Source organism: Periophthalmus magnuspinnatus, chromosome 11, assembly GCF_009829125.3.
Source record: "Periophthalmus magnuspinnatus isolate fPerMag1 chromosome 11, fPerMag1.2.pri, whole genome shotgun sequence".
NCBI lineage: Eukaryota > Metazoa > Chordata > Actinopteri > Gobiiformes > Gobiidae > Periophthalmus > Periophthalmus magnuspinnatus.
This window is the reverse complement of record NC_047136.2, coordinates 29,722,818-29,745,130: the sequence shown is the minus strand read 5'-3', so window position 1 is coordinate 29,745,130 and position 22,313 is coordinate 29,722,818. Positions and strand designations below refer to the sequence as shown.

Here is a 22,313-nt window from a genome sequence, read left to right as displayed (position 1 = left end):
AGATCTGACATTGAGCAAAGTAAGTTTCAGATTAGTTTCAGTAGGACTGGATGTTATCTTCTTACAGAGAATGTGAACTAAATTTCTCTGACTGGACAGTCTAACTGTTAATCAGTCTATGTGGTGTGACTGTAGATATAGTTCCATCACAGTGCTTCAGCCTGATATTACCTTTATCATAACTACGTCCTGGGACAGCAGAGGCCCTATGTGTCCTGACATGGTGAAGGGAGGCGAGGGCAAGCAGGGTGGAGTTTGGCCAGAACTCTTGATTGTGCTATATTAGGTGTGAGGGGAGCCATCTTAATTCCTGATCTGATGAGGATTTCTAGATGGTTGGGAAGGACCATGGGTGAAGGTGGGTAGGACTCGTTCTCAGATCACCTATCAGCCTGCGCTCTTTTGACAACTTCATTGCTCTTGTTTTGTGACAAATATCAATGTTCTGTTTTATATGTTAACGTCAGTCTGTGACAGTGGTAAAAAAGTTTGTAAGCTGTATTTTGGGTGATGTAATATATTAAATTGTCTTTTATCACTTGCGTTGGCTTGGCATTCTTGTCTTTACAAAGTTTTGGAAAAAACACACAGTATCACTCAGGTTTAAGTTGAAAGTGGTAGTTTTTTTCACCCTTGCTTACCATTGGAAGTCACAGACCGGTGAAGTCCTTTTTCTAAAGCATTCTAAAGCAAAATATCTGCACTTGCTGCTCATTAATTTGTTTTTGATAGTTCTGACATCACTTACAAGTAAAGGAGGTAAGGAAGGAAGGAAGCAGCAGGAGCAAGCAAGGTTTGCGTCTGCACTCTTCAGAAGCAGGAAACAGAATCACTCCACGCTACTACGTCAGATGTCACTGCACGCAACTACATCAAGTGATGATCTAGAAGTACCCCTCTGGATTTTTGAAGTCTATGTACCTTCAGCTGACTGGATTTGATCTTGTCAGAGCCAAATTGTTTGAAAGAAACAAAACACAACTCCAGGGATATTTCTGAGGAGGGCACTACATTAGAAGATGGTTAAAACCCCACTGCAGGACATTTCGTTACTTTAGAACAGGGTTAAAGCACCACTGTGGAACATTCCAAAGGCAATTGTTTTATATTTCATGTACATTTAAATATGACCTCATGTCTTTGTTGTGTTAGATCTGTTGGACCTTAGTCCGGCCCCAAACAACGGCACATATGGTAGCCTCAACGACATGCTGCGCAACCCGCCATTTAGCCCTGTCCAGCCAGAGGAAGTGACCTCACCAACCCCGCCCCTCGACCCCTATGCCATCGATTCTTACGACCTAGGCTGCAGCTGCGACGATGAGGTCTGGCAGTTCAGTACAATATGAATTGTAGTGTGCATGTTTTCAGTGCAGGAAGTCTGGGTCAACTTTATAACATGATTGACATCATTTGGGTTTTCATGATTTGTTTGTACTGTATGTGGGAGTGAATTCCTCAGACCTACACTTTCTTGGAGGATGCAGTGTTCTCCAAATATTAAAGTTTCAATATTTGTTTTTTATCAGAACAAAGTGGAGGAGACCATCGTCCCATTCAGTCCTCCAGACGAGCTTTACTTCTACAGTAAGTCACAGCTCTGGCCCTATTCAAACTCTCCTTATGGTTAGCTGTACGATCCTGTATAAAACTCCATGCTCCCGTACAACCATCCCGACAAATGTACAAAAACATGTTACAAAACAATACACTACAACTTCACAAACCTGATGCGATGTGCAGTAGTTTTATTAGTGGGTGCACGCTGATTGTGTTGTGATAGTGCTCTGAAGGTAACTTGGCACGGAGAGCAAAGGGAGGGGAGACTCAGAGCGCCAAAAATGAAAGTGAAACTTACAAAACATGTTAGTACGTGTTTTGCTTTTCAAAACAAACAAAGCTAGCATGGTGATCTTAATATATCATGTGTTAGCAGTTAATATCCCATAGAAGTGAAATACCCCTTCTTTAAATATTACTATATAAATGTGTGTTGGTATGTCATTTTTCAGACACCTCTCATCTGCCTTTCGGGCGTCCAGCTGTGCTCTTCCACACTCACTACTCTCTCCTTCATCACATGGAGTTCATCAGTGGATACAGTAGAGAGCTGGCCCTGCCTCTGTGGGCATCCTACACCATACCTGCACAGGTGAGAACAATAATAATAATAATACATTTTATTTATAACACACTTTACATTTGACACCAAATTCCAAAGTGCTACAGTGCAAAAAGACTTTAAAAACAGAAGACAATTAAAAATCAATATAAAAACAATGAGACAATAGCCGGTATTTAGCTGTAGGCCAGGGTAAAAAGGTGAGTCTTTAGTCCTCTTTTGAAAGCATCCACCGTCTGTGGAGCCCTGAGATGGTCTGAGAGGGCATTCCACAGACGGGGAGCAGCCACTGAGAAGGCTCTGTCATCCATGATCTTGAGCCGTGTCCTGGGCATGACCAGACGGTGCTGTTGGCCTGACTGAGTCTTAGTGGAGGTGTGTCGTGTGAACAGTTCCGTGAGGTAAGTGGGGGCCGCACCGTGGAGACAGTGATGAGTGTGCAAGAGGACTTTGTATTGAATACGGAAATGAATTGGGAGCCAGTGCAGAGCGTGAAGAATGGGGGTGATGTGCTTGTGTTTACGCACCCTCATCAGGACCCTGGTGGCGCTGTTTTGAACATACTGGAGCTTTTGAATGCTCCTGCCAGAGATCCTGATGACAGTAGTCCAGCCTGGAGGAGACAAAGGCATGGACGAACTTCTCTGCAGCAGGGAGGGAGAGAGAAAAATGAAACAGAGGTGATTGGAGAGGAGCGGAGTTGATGAGAGGATGGCTTCTGTTTTGGAGCCATTTAGCTGCAGGAAGTTTTGACTCATCCACGCCTCTATCTCCTCCAGGCAGGAGCTGAGATAAGAGACTGTAGCAGAGGGGGTACAAGAAGGAGAGATGGTGAAGTAGAGTTGTGTGTCATCAACATAGCACTGGAAATTTATTCCATGCTTGCTGACGACACGACTAAGGGGAAGCATGTAAATGGTGAAGAGAGTTGGGCCAAGAACAGAGCCCTGGGGGACCCCACAGGTAACAGTGTGGGGTCTGGATCTTGCTTCCCCCAGAGCTACGCACTCGGTTCAGTCAGCGAGGTAGGAATGAAACCAGTGAAGGGCAGTGCCAGAGAGACCTGTGTAATGCTGAAGACGGTTTAGGAGGATGTGATGGTCTACGGTGTCAAACGCAGCAGAGAGGTCGAAAAGAATGAGGAGGGATGTGGAACTGGAGTCAGAAGCCCTCATCAGGTCATTGGTGACTCTGATGAGGGCTGTTTCTGTACTGTGGGAGGGGCGGAAACCAGATTGAAATTTTTCATACAGGTTATTGGATTTGAGGTGGTGGTGGAGCTGGGAGGAGACAACTTTTTCTAGGATTTTTGTGAGAAATGGGAGGTTTGATATTGGTCTGTAGTTTGACAGAGGTTTGGGGTCCAGGGTGGGTTTCTTGAGAAGGGGTTTGATAATGTCAGTTTTGAGAGTGCTGGGGACATGGCCTGTTTCTAGGGAGGTACTGATTATTTTTGTGATGAGGGGACTGATGGAGGAGCAGTGAGTTTTGAGCAGGACTGATGGGAGAGGGTCGAGTGGGCAAGTAGATGGTTTAGGTATATGGATGATCTTCTCGACCTCCTGCTGCGTTGTGACAGTGAAATGAGTGAGTATGTTTGTGACTGGTGTTAAGGGTAGGTCGAGTGTGGCGCTGTTGAATGGTGGAAATGAAGTACAGATGTTGTCTATTTTTGATGTGAAAAATTGGGCTATATAAGGGCTATTGTCAGTGGAAATGGTTTTCTACAGTTAAAAACCAGGGATTCAAAAGAGACAAAACAGGGTGAAGTGACAGGGGATAGTTCAATATTACTGCTATAAAAGGCAGCTAGACCCCCACCTCTGCCAGTTGTGCGGGCTCTCTCCATGTAGCGGTATCCTGGGGGACATGCTTCATTTAAGGATAAATATACCCCCGGCGGCTGCCATGGACCAGGTCTGTTTGGACTTAACCGGTCCAAACAGACCTGTTTTAGACCGGTTAAGTCCTGCTTTGACTCTGGGTTAGTAATTGTTTAGACTTAGTTCAGTGTGTGCTTAGAACTTGTATGTCTAGTTGTGGGCGAGACCTGGTAGAGACCTGGAAACCTGGTTAAGACCTGGTTTAGGCCAGGTTTAGACCTGATTTAATCCGTGTTTAGGCCAGGTTTAGATTTGGTTTAGTTCCAGTCAAATGTTGTTGGCCTTGGAAGTGTTTCTGTGGATGTCAGCACTGCTCTGAAGACTGAAGTTTGGGCTGTAAGAAAAGTTCCACAATTATAACTGTCTTATATTTCGGTTCAGTCTTAGTTTAGTCCTAGTGTAGTCCTGGTTAAGTCTTGGTTTAGACCTGGGTTAGTTCTGGTTTAGTCCTGGTTTAGTCGTGGTTTAGTCTTGGTTGAGTCCTAGTTGATTCCTGGTTGAGTCTTGGTTGAGTCCTGGTTGAGCCCTGGTTTAGTCCTGGTTAAGTCCTAGTTAAGTCCTGGTTAAGTCCTGGTTTGGTACTGGTTAAGTTTAATTTTATTTCAGGTTCAAACCTCCCCCCAAATAATATTCCTTTCATACACACCTCACAGTTTTTAGATCACATATGTTTTTAAAACACGGCTGTAGTCTCTTTGTTTTCTCCCTCAGTCCAGTCCAGTCCTGGGAGCAGGTGGGAGCTCATAAACCGGGTCTGGACTCTGGCTCTGGTGGTCTCTTAAAGGGCAGTTGTGTGTGAGAGGACCAGGGTATGATGTCACTGCTCAGACCTTTAAACAGGAGAATGAGGCTCTGTGTGAGAAGGTCAACCTCAGGAAGCGCTTAATAATCTACACTCCATAAAACTGGACCAGCGAAGGCTCCTCTGCATCTGCACGGTTGTGTTTTATTTTAGATAAAGTCCAGCGGCCAATAGAACTCTAGGGTGAAAAAAAAAAATTAATTAAAAAACATAGAAAAAATTTGAGCTTCAGAGGGTTTTCTTAGTGAAAAATTCTGAACAGGCACTCCTCAAAGACAGGGCTCAAACCATCAACTGTACTGTACTGTAAGAAGTGGACTAAGTGAGTGTTTCAGCTCCAAATGAAGCTTATCGAGGCTAGCAGTTATAGGGGTGACTTTGGAACCAAGTTCCTGATTTGAAATTCCAACCACAAGTACCATAGCAACCAAAATGCCTATCCGGAGCAAGTGTTAAAGGTAACACTCCCTTCTGCCTGCCCCATGGATTTAGCAAGGAGCGGGTGCTTAGCAGTGCTGTCAATCAAACCTGTTGCTAATGAAAAAAAACCCAACGTGACATATGTTACGTTAGCGTAGCGTATCTGATTAACTGTTAATATCTTATGTTAACATACCAGACATGTATTCAGTTGATTGTCTATGTGTTACGTTAGCGTGCTGTACTGCTATTCAGCCTGCTATACTCTATTCATTGTTATTATAATAACTTGCCTTTAAGGATAAAATGTCTGTTCTTGGTCTTATAGTCCAGTGCTACTTATATGTTTTCTCTTCATTATTATGCATTTTTTCTCTGCTGCAACTTATATGTTATACACTCGATGGCTCAAACACTAGCAAACAGTGAAAATGCCCATGCTTGTATTATAAAAACTGTGACAAAGGTTTTAAAAGTGCTCGAAAAGGTCCAAACCACTCTGTTAGTGAAGGTTAGTCCTTTATGGTTTACATGCTTACATATACCAGGCCCTACCACCTTAAAATATGCAACCTCATCAGATCTCTGAAGCTCAGCGGGGCCATGGCCTGGTTAGTACTTGAATGGTAGACCACTGGGAATAATAGGTGCCACATTGAGGGAGCAATTGCTCTAGTGGCAAAACTGTTGTTGTGTTCTTAGGCAAGACACTTGTATGAATGTGGTGTGAGTGCTGACGATGGTTGAAGGGGGTTTGTGCAGACTGGAGGCCTCTCTTCTGTCAGAGTGAGGAGTGAATGAATAATACACATTTTGATTTTGAGTGCTAAATATAATAATTGCATTGTTCTTATATTTATCTCAAAAATGTCCTGCTCTGTCCATGATGTCCCCTCAGCTCAGACCTTTTCACACTAAGTAAAGAAAGCATTTCACACCAAAGGAAGCATTTATCTCGGGTCTATAACATGATTATTACAAGTCTAATCTAGGACTAAACCAGGTCTAAAGGTGGGCTACATAATCACTGTAGCTCTAAACAAGAAATGATCCAATGGAGGACAGAAAAGTGGCTAAAATGAAATCTAAATTAGACACACCCACAAACTGTATAGCTCCAAGTACCACAGTTTAAGAAACCCTGGCACGTATGATTATGTTTGTTTTTTTAATATATCTGTATGTTGTGTCTCTTTCAGGGCGACATGTCTCTCTCTGACCCCCCCTCTTCTCACACTTGTCTCAGAGCAGACCCTCGAGTCTCTCCCATCCACAGTCAGAGCTGCAGCATTTATCATCAGCACCAACAACTCAGCTATGGCTTTCTTTTTCCTCCAGGTACCTCCCGTTTAACTTATATACCTATATCTCCTCTTTAACCCTCATCTTTACCTCCCCTTTAACTTATACACCTGTACCTCAACTTTAACCCTCTCCTATACCTCCACTTTCACTCACCTGTTTGTCCCCTTTAATCCCCTCTACATCCCCTTTAACCCACCTTTACCTCCACTTTAACCAAAACCAGGACTGAACCAGGAATGCACCAGGACTAAATCAGGACTAAACTAGGACTAAGTTTGGGCTTAACCAGGACTGAATCAGGATTAAACAAGACTAAACCAGGGCTAAACAGGGACTAGGACTGAACCAGGATTAAACCAGGACTGAACCAGGACTAAATCAGAGCTAAATCAGGGCTAAACCAGGACTAAACCAGGACTAAACTAGGACTGAACCAGGACTAAACCAGGACTTCCACTGAACATGTGGTTTTTCTGTTTTTCAGAATTAGCCACTTCTGCGGAGTCCAGATTCAATGCTTCTCTCATCACAAACACAGTCCCCATGTACCCGGCCTTTAAAAGTACGTTTTATAGTGATATATATATATATATATATATATATATATATATATATATATATATATATATATATATATATATATATATATATATATATATACGTTCACCAGTTCCAATGATTAAGTTGCTGTTGTGACTGTGTGTGTGCAGGAGTGTGGGGCTACCTCCAGGGGGTGCTGTTTAGGCGGTATGCAGAAGAAAACAACGGCGTAAACATTTTGGTGGGACCGGTGTTCGACCATAACCACGACGGCCTCAGGGACACGGTGGAGCAGATCAGAGAGTAAGTCTCAGATTTAAACAAACTCAGTCGTAACCCTGCTTCAATGTACTGAAATGTTCTGCTGTAGGGCTTTAACCTTGTTCTAATGTGATATATTCATGGCGATGTCATGCGATAATACAGGAAGTGCTCCACTGTTTTTTAAACTCCATACACCTTCACTAGAAATTGCCAATCTCTACTGAACTAAAGGTAAAAGGAGGTGTTAACTTGAAAACTACCACTTCATGAGATCACAAGGTGGAACTGAATATTTTGAGTTTTGCAGGTGGTGACAGACTAATAATAAAGTGAAAGTCAACTCCAGGTATACTTTTGAGGAGGTAACATGGCTTAAAGGCAAGGTTATTTGGATAGAACAATTTGTACACAAAGTAATTCAAAGTGCTTTACAGAATAAGAAAGGCTTTAAAATCACAATGCAACAAAACAAAACATAAATAATCATAAATAATTATCATCAAATTAACATTAAAACAGAAGAGTGCAGAATAAAACCCTTTCAGTCATATGCACAGATAAACAGAACAGTTTGAGGCTGGATTGTCAAAGTAGAGGCCTGTCTCACATCTTCAGGAAGACTGTTCCAGGTTTTAACTGCATAAAACTGAAACACTGATTTTCCATGTTTAGTCCTGTCTCTGGGCACCAGCAGGAGGCCTGTCCCTGAAGTCCTCAGAGTGTGAGATGGTTCATGTGGCTCTAACATGTGGGAGATGTACTTTGGTGCTGGTCCATGGAGAGACTTGTTCACAAGCAGAGCTGCTGTAAAGTCTATTCTCTGAGCCACAGGAGCCAGAGACCTGAGCACAGGACACATGTGTGAAGTACTTCCTGGTTCTAGTCAGGACCTGAGCAGCAGCGTTCTGGATGTACTGCAGCTATGTTAAGGCTCATTTGGAGAGGCCAATGAGCAGGACGTTACAGTAGTCTAACCTACTGGAGACAAATCCATGGATGTCTCTCTAAGTCTGGCTTTGACAGTAAACCTTTGATTTTTGCAGTGTTTTTAGATGGTAAAAAGCTGCAGATGTTATTGATTTGATGTGACAGTTAAAGTTCAAGTCTGAATCCATTATTACCCCTAGATTTCTAGCCTGATTTGAAGGTTTTATAGAGAGAGACTGGAGGTGACTGCTGACACTTTCTCTATGTTTATGTGGCCAAAGATGATGACTTGAGTCTTGTCTAAGTTTACCTGGAGAAAGTTGTTTTGCCTCCACACACTGATCTGTTGGATGCAGTGGCAGAGTGAATCCACTGGTCCATATTCACCTGCTGCAGTGAGACATAGATCTGAGTGTCATCTGCAGAGTTGTGGGACACATTATTGCTGCATATTAACTGGCCTAACGGCAGCATGTAGGAATTGAGCAAAAGGGGTCACCCTGCAGGTCAGGGACATTTTATCTGAGACACATTTTCCAATTTCAACAAAATACTCCCTGTTTTCTAGATAGCACTTGAACCAGTTTAGTGCCGTGCCGGATGCCCTCCCAGTCCTCTAGTCTCTGTAAGAGGTTCCCATGATCCACAGTGTCTTAAAGCTGAATTTTGTGTAATATAGTGCACCTTTAACCAGGAATTCAGGATTCAACTGGAGTCCTGGCCACTAGAGGGAACCATTTTACATTTTTTGTTATAACATGATTGTAACATGCAGAGAGAATTCACCTGTATGTTAAAGTTCCTATATTACACAAAATGTGAGATTTGTGAGCTTTAAGTCATGTTAGAATGTTGTTACCTTCTCAAAAACAGACCTGGAGTTGTGTTTTGTTTCATTCACACATTCTTTATTATTAGTCTGTCTCCATCTCCAAAGCTCAAAATGCTCTGTTCCACCTTGTGATGTCATGAAGCAGTACTTTTCATGTTAACAGCTCCTTTTACCTTTAATTCAGTAGATATCGGAAATTCCAGGGTTGAAATGATCCAAATGATTCCAGTGAAGGTGTATGGAGTTTACAAACACAGTGGAGCACTTCCTGTATTGCCACATGATGATATCACAAGGTGGAACAGACTGTTTTCTATATGCAGGGTTTGTGTGTTAAACATGTGTGAATGAAACAAAACACCACTTCAGGTCTGTTTGTGACATGGAAACAACATTATAAGATCAGAAAATAGCGTAATATGGGCCTTTTAAACATACCTGTCTCACCTGTCTGTTTCACATGTCTCCTGTGTGTTGTGCAGGTACACGTCCGAGGCCCCGCCCCTCCCCAGTCACATGTTTACTGTGGTTTCCAGCTGTGCAGAGTTCAACACAACTGTGGATGAGTGTGAAGAACAGATAGAACTGCTCTCCTTCATCCTGCCCATCAGAGAGGACAACACAGAGGCATGCAATGTGAGTAACACAGCCTTTTCAAAATAAAACATCAGAGACGACAACAGTCCTGCTTTGCCTTGATCTGATGTGGGCTTGGTAGGGCATCCGTCATGTTCCAGTCCCCATGTCCTCCACAGGCAATGTACAATCATGTACTTATTTTCACTTAATGCAATAATAAAAACATTAAAAACTGAATAATAAATGATGCAATCTTATCATACATGCATATATGCCCAATACTAGGGGTTGTCCATAAGATTTAGTTCATCTAGCACATTTTGAAGTTCTACAGTAAAATTACGGAGAAAAAAGACAAAGTTCTTTATGAGGGACTTAGTCGTTTTTTCTGACTTTGACCAAACCAGTCAGCCTGGGCAGTCCTGGGCTGAATCATGCTGCTCACGCGGAATCGCAAATGCTGCTCCACATTAAGGTTGCAATTTCAGACGGCCTGTCACTTTTTGGGAATGATGTTTTTCAAAAGGCAAAATGGTATCATCGTACCTGAGTCATTTTAATAAATTGTTTCTTTTCTGTTTTTATGTTATATTTTGCTGAAAATGTATCAAATGACATAACTATGTTTGCACAAAAAGGGATTTGATAGTTATGTTTATAGGTTAGTCTCCAATATAAAAGAACTGAGAAAAAGACAACTGAGAAGTAATTGTATATGTCCTAAGTTTGAAAAGATTTTCACTAGAATAATCAACCATAGACTGTTTCAATTTTTTATATTAGGATCTAAACCAGTTTATTTTCAGAGTTCAGGCCATTCAGGCTCAAATTCAAGAGCTTGCAGACCTCCATCTTTATCCCTCCTGAGTAAATTGCCTTGTTTGATATAGTGTGTTTTTCGCTTCCAAATTAAATTAAAGTTCATTTGATTAATTTTAGCAGCTGGTTTAGTGACTCCTATATCCCTAACAGACAGTATATAAGTATATAAGTATATAAGACAGTATATAAGTCTAGATATACTCTCCATGTTTTGAGTAGAATAAATCTCTCTGTGCACAGTTATTCAGAAAAGTAGTGCATATCTTAAGTTTGTCCCAAATATTAAATTTTTCTATATCATCCTTATCCTTTACATGCCAAGACATGCACTGGATACAGCATGGTTTTAGAGGTAATGCTTCATTTGTTTACATGCACTTTGAGGCCTGAGGCTTCACTCATTTGGAGTATTTTAGGGATTTCATTCAGGTTGTTTAAGGAGATGGTTGTATGGTCCGAGAGGTGACATATATATTCATTATCTGCAAATGAGAGCTCACCAAAGTCTGTATTTTAATTAATATTGATGGCATTTCTGCTGCTGCAAGACACAGAAGGGGTGAAATTGGGCACCCTTGTTTTACTCCTTTGTTTATCTGAAATCTCTGAGAAGTCCCATGGGGAGGAGAAGAGGAGGAGGGGACAGGGCCAATGGGGGAGGGAGTGGAGGTGGAGACGAGGAGAGTAGGAGGAGAGGAGGAGGAGAGAGGTCCCATGGGGGAGGAGAGGAGGAGGACAGAGGTCCCATTGGGGAAGGAGAGGAGGAGGAGAGAGGTCCCATGGGGGAGGAGAGGGGGAGGAGAGAGGTCCAATGGGGGAAGAGAGGAGGAGGAGAGAGGTCCCATGGGGGAGGAGAGAGGGAGAAGAGAGGTCCCATTGGAGAAGGAGAGGAGGAGGAGAGAGGTTCCATGGGGGAGGAGAGGAGGAGGAGGAGAGAGGTCCCATGGGGGAGGAGAGGAGGAGGAGAGAGGTCCCATGGGGGAAGAGAGGAGGAGGAGAGAGGTCCCATGGGGGAAGAGAGGAGGAGGAGAGAGGTCCCATGGCGGAGGAGAGGAGGAGGAGACTGGTCCCATGGGGGAGGAGAGGGGGAGGAGAGAGGTCCCATGGGGTAAGCAAACTGTCATAGAGATACATGGGTTGAAAACCAATGAGGACATACGTTTGTTTCCAACCACACAGGTGTGACAAGCTGCTTCCATCACTATAAAAGGTTTTAACAACATTAATATATTCACACACAAAATCAAATGACGGCAGCTTGGAACATAACATTATGCTCAACCATATTGAAGGCCTTGTAAAAATCTAAAAATAAAATGAAACCTTCATTGTTAAATAGAAAGTCATTGTCAGTTAAATCTAGGACAAGGCGTTTGTTATTATGAGTAGAATGACCTTTAATAAAACCAGATGGAGGTTCAGAAACTACTTGTGTTATATGTGCCTAATTTGAGTCTGTTGCAAAAATGTGAGTTAAGAGCTCATTATTGAAGCGGGTTATACTGTAGGCCAGGGGTGCTCAGACTTTTTCAGTATGTGAGCTACTTTTAAAATGATCGTTTCTGTAAGATCTACCACCTAATACAAAAATGTTAAACATATATTTATTTGTAAATGTATTATGAATTCTTACATGTACAGTGCATTTTCATGTACTTTGCACAACGTCATGAGATAATACTGCACAACACAACTGAACTTCCTACATGTTCATAATTACTTGAATGATGATTAGTGCTCTGATGACATTGAATGGAATCAGTAAGGGATGCATAGTTCGGGCAGTAGCTTCTGACAGACAGGAGTAAAATTGCATTTTTCCTTTGAAAGCGATAACAGAGTTAATCATATTGATTACGGTTTTGTCTTTTTTTTATAGCCATAAAAATCACGTTAAACAAAGTATCAGAATTTACTGCATTTTTTAACACAACTACTTCTATTTTACACATCCATCCACATTTTTTCTTTTACGCATCGAATAAATGACTGGGAAAATCCCCGCAGCCCCGAGGGACAACAGAGGCAGATTACAGTAATGATGGTAAAATATTTAGATAGTCTCCGCTTTGAGACGCCGTTTGAATTTACATGAGAGCACGACTGGGCACGGAGTTACGCTGCTGGAAAGTCCGCAACCACGAGTCTATCGGCGGCGATAGGATCCGACGCTATAGGGTTAAACTAACTCGCGCTTGTTTATCAGATCGGCATGGCGGTTTGGCTTGTGCTTGTTTTCTGCATATGTTGTGTATTCTGCCCAACAAACACTAAAGGGGGGTGTTTTTAAATTGCATTTCTATAGCATAGTAGCCCCCTGAAAGAGAACACCTAGTAGCCGACTGAAAGAGAGCACCTGGTCCTTGTCTAGGTGGTCTGAAAATATGTTTTCGTCACCTTCTATCATCTGTTGCCTCTGGGTGTCACCACTTATGCGTGTGCAGCGCCCATGATGTGACCTAGGGTCAGGTGTAATCTGACTGTTGTGCTGTATATTAGTCATGTGACTGGATGGATGACGGGACGTGATCTACCCAAAATGCCTCTGTAGGGTGAATTTTTTACTAGACATTATTTTCGTCTCCTCTCCATACTACTATACTCCGTATTACTGCGACAATTTCAGTCCAGAACATACAATTTAGGAATACAGTAGGCTTTGCTCCACCTTCCTATTGACAAGTTCTCTTTCATACAAGGTGCATCAAGGACTAAATTTATTAGAATAAATGTTGTTTGATGTCTTCTAGCTTCAGAATGACAGATTTGAACCAATAAGGTGAGTCTTAAATCCCAACCAGAGCGCTCACAACAGTAGCTAGATACCAGAGTGGAGGTCACACCAGGACACAGCAAGCAGTGCAAGGGCTTTCATTTTAAAGTGTTAACATTAGTGTTTCATTATCTTAGTTTCCTTTATTTATATATATATATATATATATATATATATATATATATATATATATATATATATATATATATATATATATATATATATATATATTTTTTTTTTTTATAAGCAAGGCAGCCCTCTTGAAACAAGACAACTCACCACAACATGAAGTAGATCAGGTTCGAGGCCTTAGCGCCGGCGTTTTACAGCGAGAGCGATGCAGCCCTCTTACTCAAAGGGAGAGATGAAGCAGGAAGGAGCCCTCCTCCACTGGATCAGTCACAGAAAAAGATCCGGACGAAAGGGTATGCCGACAACACCGGAACTGTTGTGGAATTTCTAATAGTAAAAATCTTAAAAATATAAAATTAACAGAAAAGTTGTCTTGAATCAAAAAGTCTGGTTTATTGAATCAATTGTGCACAATCGTCAAAGAGCTGTCGCATCTAGTAGTGTTGTCTCGCCCTCAGCTGACAAATGAAAATACATACAGTGTATTTATACCATCAAAATCATACCCATTTAGTCTAATCAAAGTGGCTGGAGGCCGCTAGACGCACAAAGAAGGGACACACCCATACATAACAACAGATGGTATTACAAAGGTTAGGTCAAAAAGATCCATAAGAATACAAATAAAGATTTAAGGTCAAGATAACCATAACAACTCTTTGTAGGCAATGACAGAGGTCAAACGTCGTTTCTGTAAGTCTCCACAAGGTTTTCACACACGGTTGCTGGTAGTTTGGCCCATTCCTCCTGCAGATCTCTTCTAGAGCAGTGATGTTTTGGGGCTTTTACTGGGCAACACAGACTTTCAACTCCCTCCAAAGATTTCCTATGGGGTTGAGATCTGGAGACTGGCTAGGCCACTCCAGGACCTTGAAATGCTTCTTACTCCTTTGTTGCCCAGGCAGTGTGTTTGGGATCATTGTCATACTGAAAGATCCAACCATATTTCATCTTCAATGCTCTTGCTGATGGAAGGAGGTTTTCTCTCAAAATCTCACAATACATGGCCCCATTCATTCTTTCCTTTACACGGATCAGTTGTCCTTGTCCATTTGCAGAGAAACAGACCCAAATCATGGTGTTTCCACCCCCATGATTCACAGTAGGTATGGTGTTTGAATGCAACTCAGCATTCTTTCTCTTCTAAACACGTCAAGTTGAGTGGCGGACAGAGGAGCCTCTCAGAGAAGAAGTTACAGGTCTGTAAGAGCCAAATCTTGCTTGTTTGTAAATGACCAAATAGTTTTTACTGAGGAATTTACCAATTAATTCATTAAAAATCATACAATGTAATTTCCTGGATTCTTTTCCTCCATTCTATCTCTCATAGTTGAAGTGAACCTATGATGAAGGCCTCTCATTTTTTTAATGTTTTGTTTTTAGTTGTTTTTTGTTTTTTGTTTTTTTTTAGATAAAGTACATAGTAAGGTTTTTCAAATGCCAAAGGACAGCAACCAGTCATGCAATGTAAGTTCTTCATTTTAAGTTTGGTTCTTCTTTTCCTCAGATGTGATCTGACATTTAAAATGAGTGGACCAGGTTAACTCTGCCTGATGTCATTACAGTGATCATCCAGCAGTTTCAATGGACATCAGGACAATCTGCAGGTCCCACTTTATTTAAGATCAAAGTGTAGGGGACTCAACTGCTGTTCTTTCTTTGTCCACTAGAGGGAGGTGTACCACAAGCTGACACACTGCCTAACAGTGACATCATCATCAGCTCATCTTTTTTTTAAATTTGACCTGTCAAGTTGTCATGAATGAACATAAATGAATCGACCCTGTGGTTTGACAACACTCTCTGTGATCTGTGAAGGTTCCCTGAGTAATTTAGTGAACTCTGCTGGGCCATATTTGCTCTTTTAGCTGTAAGATTCTGTGCAATGCTCTGCCCAGAAGTCTACATCACCCATGCTCCTACACAACAATTCTCCATAAATATACAAAAACATGATACAAAACTGTACACAACAACTTGACAAACCTGGTGTGAGTGTGTTGTGATGTGGCTCTGAGGGGGAGTTTGGAAAAAGCCAATAGAGCGTTTATGCAGATTTGTGAGCTGAACCAATGATATGCAATCTATCTAACAAAATGGCTCTCTAGTGCCCCCTTATATTTAAAAAAAAAATCATATAAGACACTCTATTTGTCCTGGACTTCACTGAGGCCTTATGGCTTTGCAAATTGGTTAAAATGAACTGGACCTTGTGCGATTACAGATTCATCTCTTGAATTTTGATGAGCCAATCTGCAAACAAAAATGCCATGTTTAGTATTAAATCACACATAACTCAGTATTTATTGCCTGGCATTAATATACATTTTGTACAGAGACAGGATCTGAATGCAGTGATATATAATTTATATAGCTGTGGCATTAAATTGCTCTGCAGTGCCCCCTTCAAGTTTTAAATGGGATCAAAAGACATTTGAAATTTGGCATGGACATCTTTCCTGCCATACTGAACAAAAAAGCCAAGGAGGACATACCTGTGCACACTCGTGTTGCTATGGCAAGATCCAACATTTGTCACAGAAATACATGGGTTTTGGTTTAGTGGGTTGGAAAAAAAAATATTGTCATAGTCCATTGAAATTTGGTACAGATATTTCACACATCATACTGAGGACATACACACTATATGACTACACTATAAGACTATTTCTGACACTGTCACACCTTATTGCAATGAATGAATGTAAGTAAGAAGAAAGTAGTACCATAAAGACATAGATTTTGGGGAGAGGGGCGATCTAAGCTGGGACAAGGGGCCCCATTTTCATGGTGGCCTGTGCCGTGTGGGTGCAAGGTACATGGTGGCCTGTACCTTGCGGTTTTAATCTCATTCAGATTTGCGTCACCTCCCACATGCTGACACTTGATACTGGCCTATAATTTCTACAGAAGTGACTTTACAAACACTTCTGCAGAATCAGCAAAAGTGATGACCTTTGCTTGACATTTGCTTGACCTTTGTTTGACATGGCCTTTATCTAAATGTAAAATGAGCAGATGAGGGGGCTGAACAAGGAAATGGCATAGAGGTGAGGTTGTGCTGTTGAGCAGTGCAGTGTGTGTCTTTGTATTTAATGACTAATGCTGCATCTGCCTTCAGCTTTATTCCTAAAAACTTTGAGTAACTAAAATGTTGAAATTTGGTGATTTTTAAAATTGTATTTTTATGAACAAAAAACTGTTTCTGCTTTAATGTTTTATGCTATATGATTGGTCAAAACTTAAAATCTAAATATAAAGTCTTACCTGAATACCCTTAAAGTGCCAGTCTGCTTGTGACAACATGAGGAAAACTTAAATGTTCCTTTAAAGCCCCACTGCGTAATGTTTTAGCTAATTATTATTATTATTCTATTTTAAATAGACCAATAGATAAAAGCATGTTCCTTCATTGTTTGTTTTTGTTGCAATGAAGAACATGGAAAACCATCCGTCCCTACTGTGAGCGGGCTTGCATCTCCACAAACCTGACTCTACTCCTGTTTCCATGGACATGTTATTCCTTTGGCTATAATATTCCACAATATGGCATGAAGCTCATCTGTCTCCATGGAAAATTGATACTTTGCAGCTGATGTCATCGATATTCCATGGAGGGCGAAGCAACTGTGGGCACTGCTCTGTCTGAGGCTCGTCAGACTTTAATCTGTGCTTTATTACACAATCTGACCTGAAAGAGCTGGTTTTGTTTTTTCTGAAAATGTGCTCTTTAAATCCATTTTGTATTTTTTTAAACTCATAAGGTAGTGAAGGTTAGGTCAAAGAGATCCATAACAATACAAGTAAAGATTTAAGGTAAAGAATGCCATAACACCGTGTTATAATGTTGTTCCTTCATCAAAGACATGCCTTTTACATGTCATCCAGGTATGTTTATATATTTAGTGATCTGTTTTTTGTGTTTTTACAAACCAATAGATTATCAGATGTGTCTCCGTAAACAGTTACATCATCAGATCCAAATATTTACACAGAAGTATGGGGATGCCACGATATACAGTGACTCAAGTGTTTGCAACGAAGACAACAGCATGATAAGCATTCACAACTCAAAATACAGCACCAAATAAGGTCGCAAAGGGAATTTCAAAAGATTTCCAAATATTTTGAAAAGTTTCCCAAAGAAACTCAAAGCAGACATGTTGTGCTTGTGTTTGCTTTATAGTTATAATTTCTGACCCCTGTGGATCATTATGTTATAATTTGCACATTTTAACAATATTCATCTTAAACGACTTAATAAAAGAAACAACTTCTTTTATTCCTTGTTAGAAAATGGTGGTGCCCAATGGGAGCTGGCGTTACTGTAAACGTCATCACAGCAAAGCGCCGCATGCTGTCGGCCAAAATGACGATGCAACGCTACCAAATCCTACGTGTATCACCGATTAAGAAAATAAAATTGGAGAAGGCAGTGTGTACATCATGTGGGCGTGTATGAGATGACTCAAACATGCACGAATCACTGTAAATACAAGTTTCAGTGAGAAAGAAACTACTGTAACATAGTTAAAAACTCCTGTTTGCGCAATAAGTGGTAACATGGTATAACATGGGATTTTTGCTGGGTTTTTATTGCTAAATCACTGATGGTTTATGTTTTGTTTTTCATCTGGGCAATTAAACATGTTCAATTTAGTGTAATCCCACCCCCACTCACACAGGTCTACAGTCCTGGTCTAGTCCCAGTCTCAGTCCTGGTTTAGACCCAGTCTCAGTCCTGGTCTCAGTCCTGGTTCTTGTCTCTTGCAGAGTGGGGAGCCCGAGTCCCAGTGGGTGGAGGACATTCTGCAGATGCACACAGCTCGTGTCCGGGACATCGAGATCCTAACCGGCCTGGACTTGTTCAGATCCACAAACCTGACCCAAGTCCAAGTCCTGAAACTCAAGACGCACATGCACACCTTCGAACTTGATGACTGAACCCCAAATATACACCAAATATTTAAAAATACTCAAATGTAATAAACTATAAACTTACAAACAGGAGGTACTGAGAGGGGGAGGGGTAATTCACTGCAAAAACTCCACTTTTACTTTAATCTGAGGAGTTTTTTACCATGTTAAATCCTATTACTTTGACACTCTATGTAACTGCTCATCTCCATGGAGATGTGCTGCCTGGAATGTCCCACAGTATGGCATTATCTGTCTTGCATTTGATTTGTTGTTTTTATTCCTTGAAAAGTATCATTCTGTCTGTAGGGTTGTCACTTCTCCACAGATATGACCTGTAACTTGGCCTATATTGGTGCCACCTGCCTAACTCAGTGGTGACAGATCTGTTAAATGCCATACTGTGGAATATTCCACTGAATCAAAAAAGTTCCATACTGTGGTTTTACTGTAAATGACTTATGTAAGAATGGGTTTTACTCAAATCTGAATTATGACAAAGCTGATTGCTTCAAAAATGTTTGTCAGATGCTCTCCCATCCTCCTGATGTATATCCCTGTGTGTCAGATGCCCTCCCAAGCTCATTTATCCTTGTGTGTCAGATCCCTTTCCGTCCTCCTTTATCCCTGTGTGTCAGATGCCCTCCCGTCCTCCTGTATCCCTGTGTGTCAGATGCCCTCCCATGCTCCTGATGTACATCCCTGTGTGTCAGATGCTCTAAAATCCCTACATGTCAGACTGAGACGGGGGAGATGTTGTTGTCATTGGATAGATATGATCAGGTTTATGAATTTTCTGTTTAGAGATTTTCAAATAGTGGTTCATCGATTCACTAACATTTCGTGACATTTCACATTGTGTTGAGTTGAGCTGATACTGAGGAGAGTGCACAGAGGTGATGTTTGAGGACAGATATTTTCATGTGAATCTTCATTTAGTTTTGTCAAATAAAAACAAATTCAAGTGTCTTTGTCGTCTTTGTTTCCTCACCTGTTGCACTGGCAGGGTATCATTTGTGCAAGACCTTAAAGCTGCATTTTGATAGATTCATCCATCCATTTTTTTCCGCTTTATCCAGGGCTGGGTTGGGCTGAACAGATGCCCGAGTCACCTCAGCTGCTGCTCTCAATGTGTAGGAGCAGAGGCTTTACTCCGAGCTCCTCCCGTGTGACTGAGCTCTTCACCCTATCTCTAAGGCACCCAGCCACACTGCGGAGGAAACTCATTTCGACTGTTTGTATTCGCCATCTTTTCCTTTCAGTCATTACCCAGACCTCATGACCATAGATGAGGGTAGGAATGTAGACTGACCGGTAAATCGAGAGCTTTGCCTTTCGACTCAGCTCCTTCTTTTGACAGATTCATATATTTCTCTAATTCCTCCTTGGTTTGGTGCTTATGCTAAATATTTATCAGAGTTTCACATCTGTTAAGTGACAAAAACACAGGAAGTAGCTCTGAGTAAAACAGAATCCCTCTGCCTCTGTCAATACAGAAAACTCCATCCAAAATACAGACAATTTACACACAAGGAAGACATTTTTCTGACAGTTTAAAGCTTCATTTAACTAAATCAAGGAGTCATTTATTTGTATTAGTTTAATCATAACTACTGTGTGATTAAGATGAGCTTTGACCCTTGTTTACATTATGGTTGCTTGGTAACATTTAGAAAAATATCTCTAAATATGTCACATCTGCTGCTCATGTTCAAACAGGAAGAAAAAATATAACCTGCTGGTACTTCCTGGTTCTAGTCAGGTCTAAACCAGGATCCAGGCTCGGACCTGGTCCTGGTCTCAGACCGGTCTAGACCTGGTTCTAAGGAGGACTTTATTGTCCAAGATAAACCGTAAGTGAACCATAAATGACTTTAATAAAATGTTATCAGGTCTGACTTTTACAGCTGTCATCAAAAAGTCCTTTATCTCATGACAGCCAGAGGAGAGGAGGAGGAGGAAAGGAGAGGAGAAGAGAAAGAGGAGAGAAGGCTCAGAGGAGGAGAAGAGAAGAGGAAGAGGAGGCTCTGAGGAGAAGAGAAGGAGAGGAGGCTCAGAGGAGGAGAGAAGGAGAGGAGAGAAGAGGAGGCTCAGAGGAGGAAAGGAGAAGGAGAGGAGGAGAGTAGAAGAGGAGGAAAGAAGAGGAGGAGAGAACAGAGGAGCAAGTGAGGAGAGCAGGGGAGAAGAGCAGAGGAGGAGCAGAGGAGAAGGAGGATTAGCAGACCCAGGCACAGCCACTGGATTTTATCTTTCTACAGTTTAGATCCACACAGAAGACGTGCATCAAAGAAACTGCTAAATAACTCAAACTATTTTTTTTATATTTTAATTTAAATCCTCAGAGTCTCCACCCTTTGCTTTGTGGACAGAGCTTCAAACTCTCTCATGAAATAGTTTTCACTCCACAGCTGTGCCACGTCAGGTCAAGACATGACAAAAGAGCAAGTGTCATTATCTAGTGTGTATTTTTACTGCATTTTGAGACACACTTTACAGTAGCGTAAAATGCAAAGTTATCTATGTTACGTTCTCAACCAATCAGCTCTTATCTCCTGGTCACATGGTCCAAAGTCCAACTGAGACTGTGAGACCAGACCACAAGACTCAGAAAACGATCAAGATTAAGACCAGGATCAAAACCGGGATCAAGACTAGAATCAAGATTGGGAGTAAGATCATCTAAATCTAAATCAGGATCTGAACTGGACTGAGGGCCATGGGGCTTCTGCAGGAGACAAAGAAGAGGAAGAAGATCATAGTGAGTAACTGATCTGAGTCCTGGTCTTACTCTGAGTCCGGGTCCAGGTCCAAGGAGTGTTTGAGTTCATGGCATTTTGCTTAGCTTCTTATTTTCTTTTAATTAGACAACTTGTATGAGAGACGTAATTGCCATGACATGTTTTTTTTCTTCTATTTTATTACTGTGTACATAACATTGTTGCATACAAAAAATGCTGAGCCCTTTAATGGGCTTGTAAGACACCATTAACAAAATACAATAAAATAGAACAGGCCAGCTGTCAGACATGTGTTACAAACACCAATACTCTCATTTAAACAAACTCATTTGCCGCTTCTTTCAAGCTTTACTGAGAAATGATGCCAACTATAAACATTAGAATTAAACAACCATTTCATCTTGTCATCACCATTACACCAGAACATATCAGGGCATTGGGTGAACATTTCATCTAGTAAAGGATTTATAAAGTCATCATAAAATGGACAAAACAAAAAAAAACAAAAAAAAAATCACTTTCCACTTCTCCAACTCACAGAAACCACAAAGTCTTTATACTTCAGGGGCTTGAGAAAACCTTCTAGTTTCTGCATCCAGGGGAAGGATCCCTGTGTGCAACTGTGCCATCAGCTGTCTTTGACTCCTGCTCAAATTTGCTCTGACATAAAATTCAGTCTTAAATGTATCTTTTATTTAAATATATGTTCCCAACTTGGGTTTAGCCAGGTGGGCAGCAAAATCAAATTCGCCTAATGCCTCCAAAGAGTGAACTCTGCCCCTGTTTGAAATAGCTGGAGGGAGGGATGTCTCTTGACTGGTCTGAGAACACATTGGTACATCTTTATTTTAAGTGTTTTGTAAAAGTGAATGTTATGAAACTTAAATGCATGACAACAATGCTACAGCTGACAGATAACATTGTTACTGTCTCTGGCAAGTACAACAATGAAAATATAGTCATGCTAACGACTAACACGATTGACACAAATTTGGTGTCACATATTTGGTTTGTTGCAGATGTGTGTTGCAGAAATGACAACACCTGTTCCATCTAAAATGAGTTTGTGGATTTGTTGGTTCATAAGTTAAAGTGGCATTGCTTTTGTTCCAGGTGATGGTGCTGGCAATCTCAGTGGTCACCCTGATCCTTGGACTTGGTCTGGGGCTAGGTCTGGAGCTGCAGAGGTGGAAGGACAAAGGTGGGTGCTGACTGCTGTTGTGTCCTTGGGCAAGACACTTCACTTACCCTGAAAAT

General features: G+C 41.3%; 2 protein-coding genes across 2 annotated transcripts in view; both read left to right on the top strand.

The window, feature by feature from the left end:
• Positions 1-19,287, top strand: part of LOC117378395 (ectonucleotide pyrophosphatase/phosphodiesterase family member 2-like) — a 51,783-nt gene extending 32,496 nt beyond the window's left edge. The window contains exons 18-25 of the mRNA XM_055225119.1: positions 1,153-1,325; positions 1,530-1,587; positions 2,013-2,152; positions 6,427-6,565; positions 7,017-7,094; positions 7,243-7,375; positions 9,578-9,731; positions 18,175-19,287. Of these exons, the coding sequence (XP_055081094.1) occupies positions 1,153-1,325; positions 1,530-1,587; positions 2,013-2,152; positions 6,427-6,565; positions 7,017-7,094; positions 7,243-7,375; positions 9,578-9,731; positions 18,175-18,345 (1,046 nt within the window). The 3' untranslated portion in view covers positions 18,346-19,287. The remainder of the gene's footprint in view (positions 1-1,152; positions 1,326-1,529; positions 1,588-2,012; positions 2,153-6,426; positions 6,566-7,016; positions 7,095-7,242; positions 7,376-9,577; positions 9,732-18,174) is intronic.
• A 1,642-nt stretch (positions 19,288-20,929) lies between these two features.
• LOC117378396 (ectonucleotide pyrophosphatase/phosphodiesterase family member 3-like) overlaps positions 20,930-22,313 on the top strand; it is a 50,129-nt gene continuing 48,745 nt past the window's right edge. Inside the window, 2 exon segments of the mRNA XM_033974986.2 lie at positions 20,930-21,076; positions 22,170-22,257. Coding sequence (XP_033830877.2) covers positions 21,035-21,076; positions 22,170-22,257 — 130 coding nt within the window. The 5' untranslated portion in view covers positions 20,930-21,034.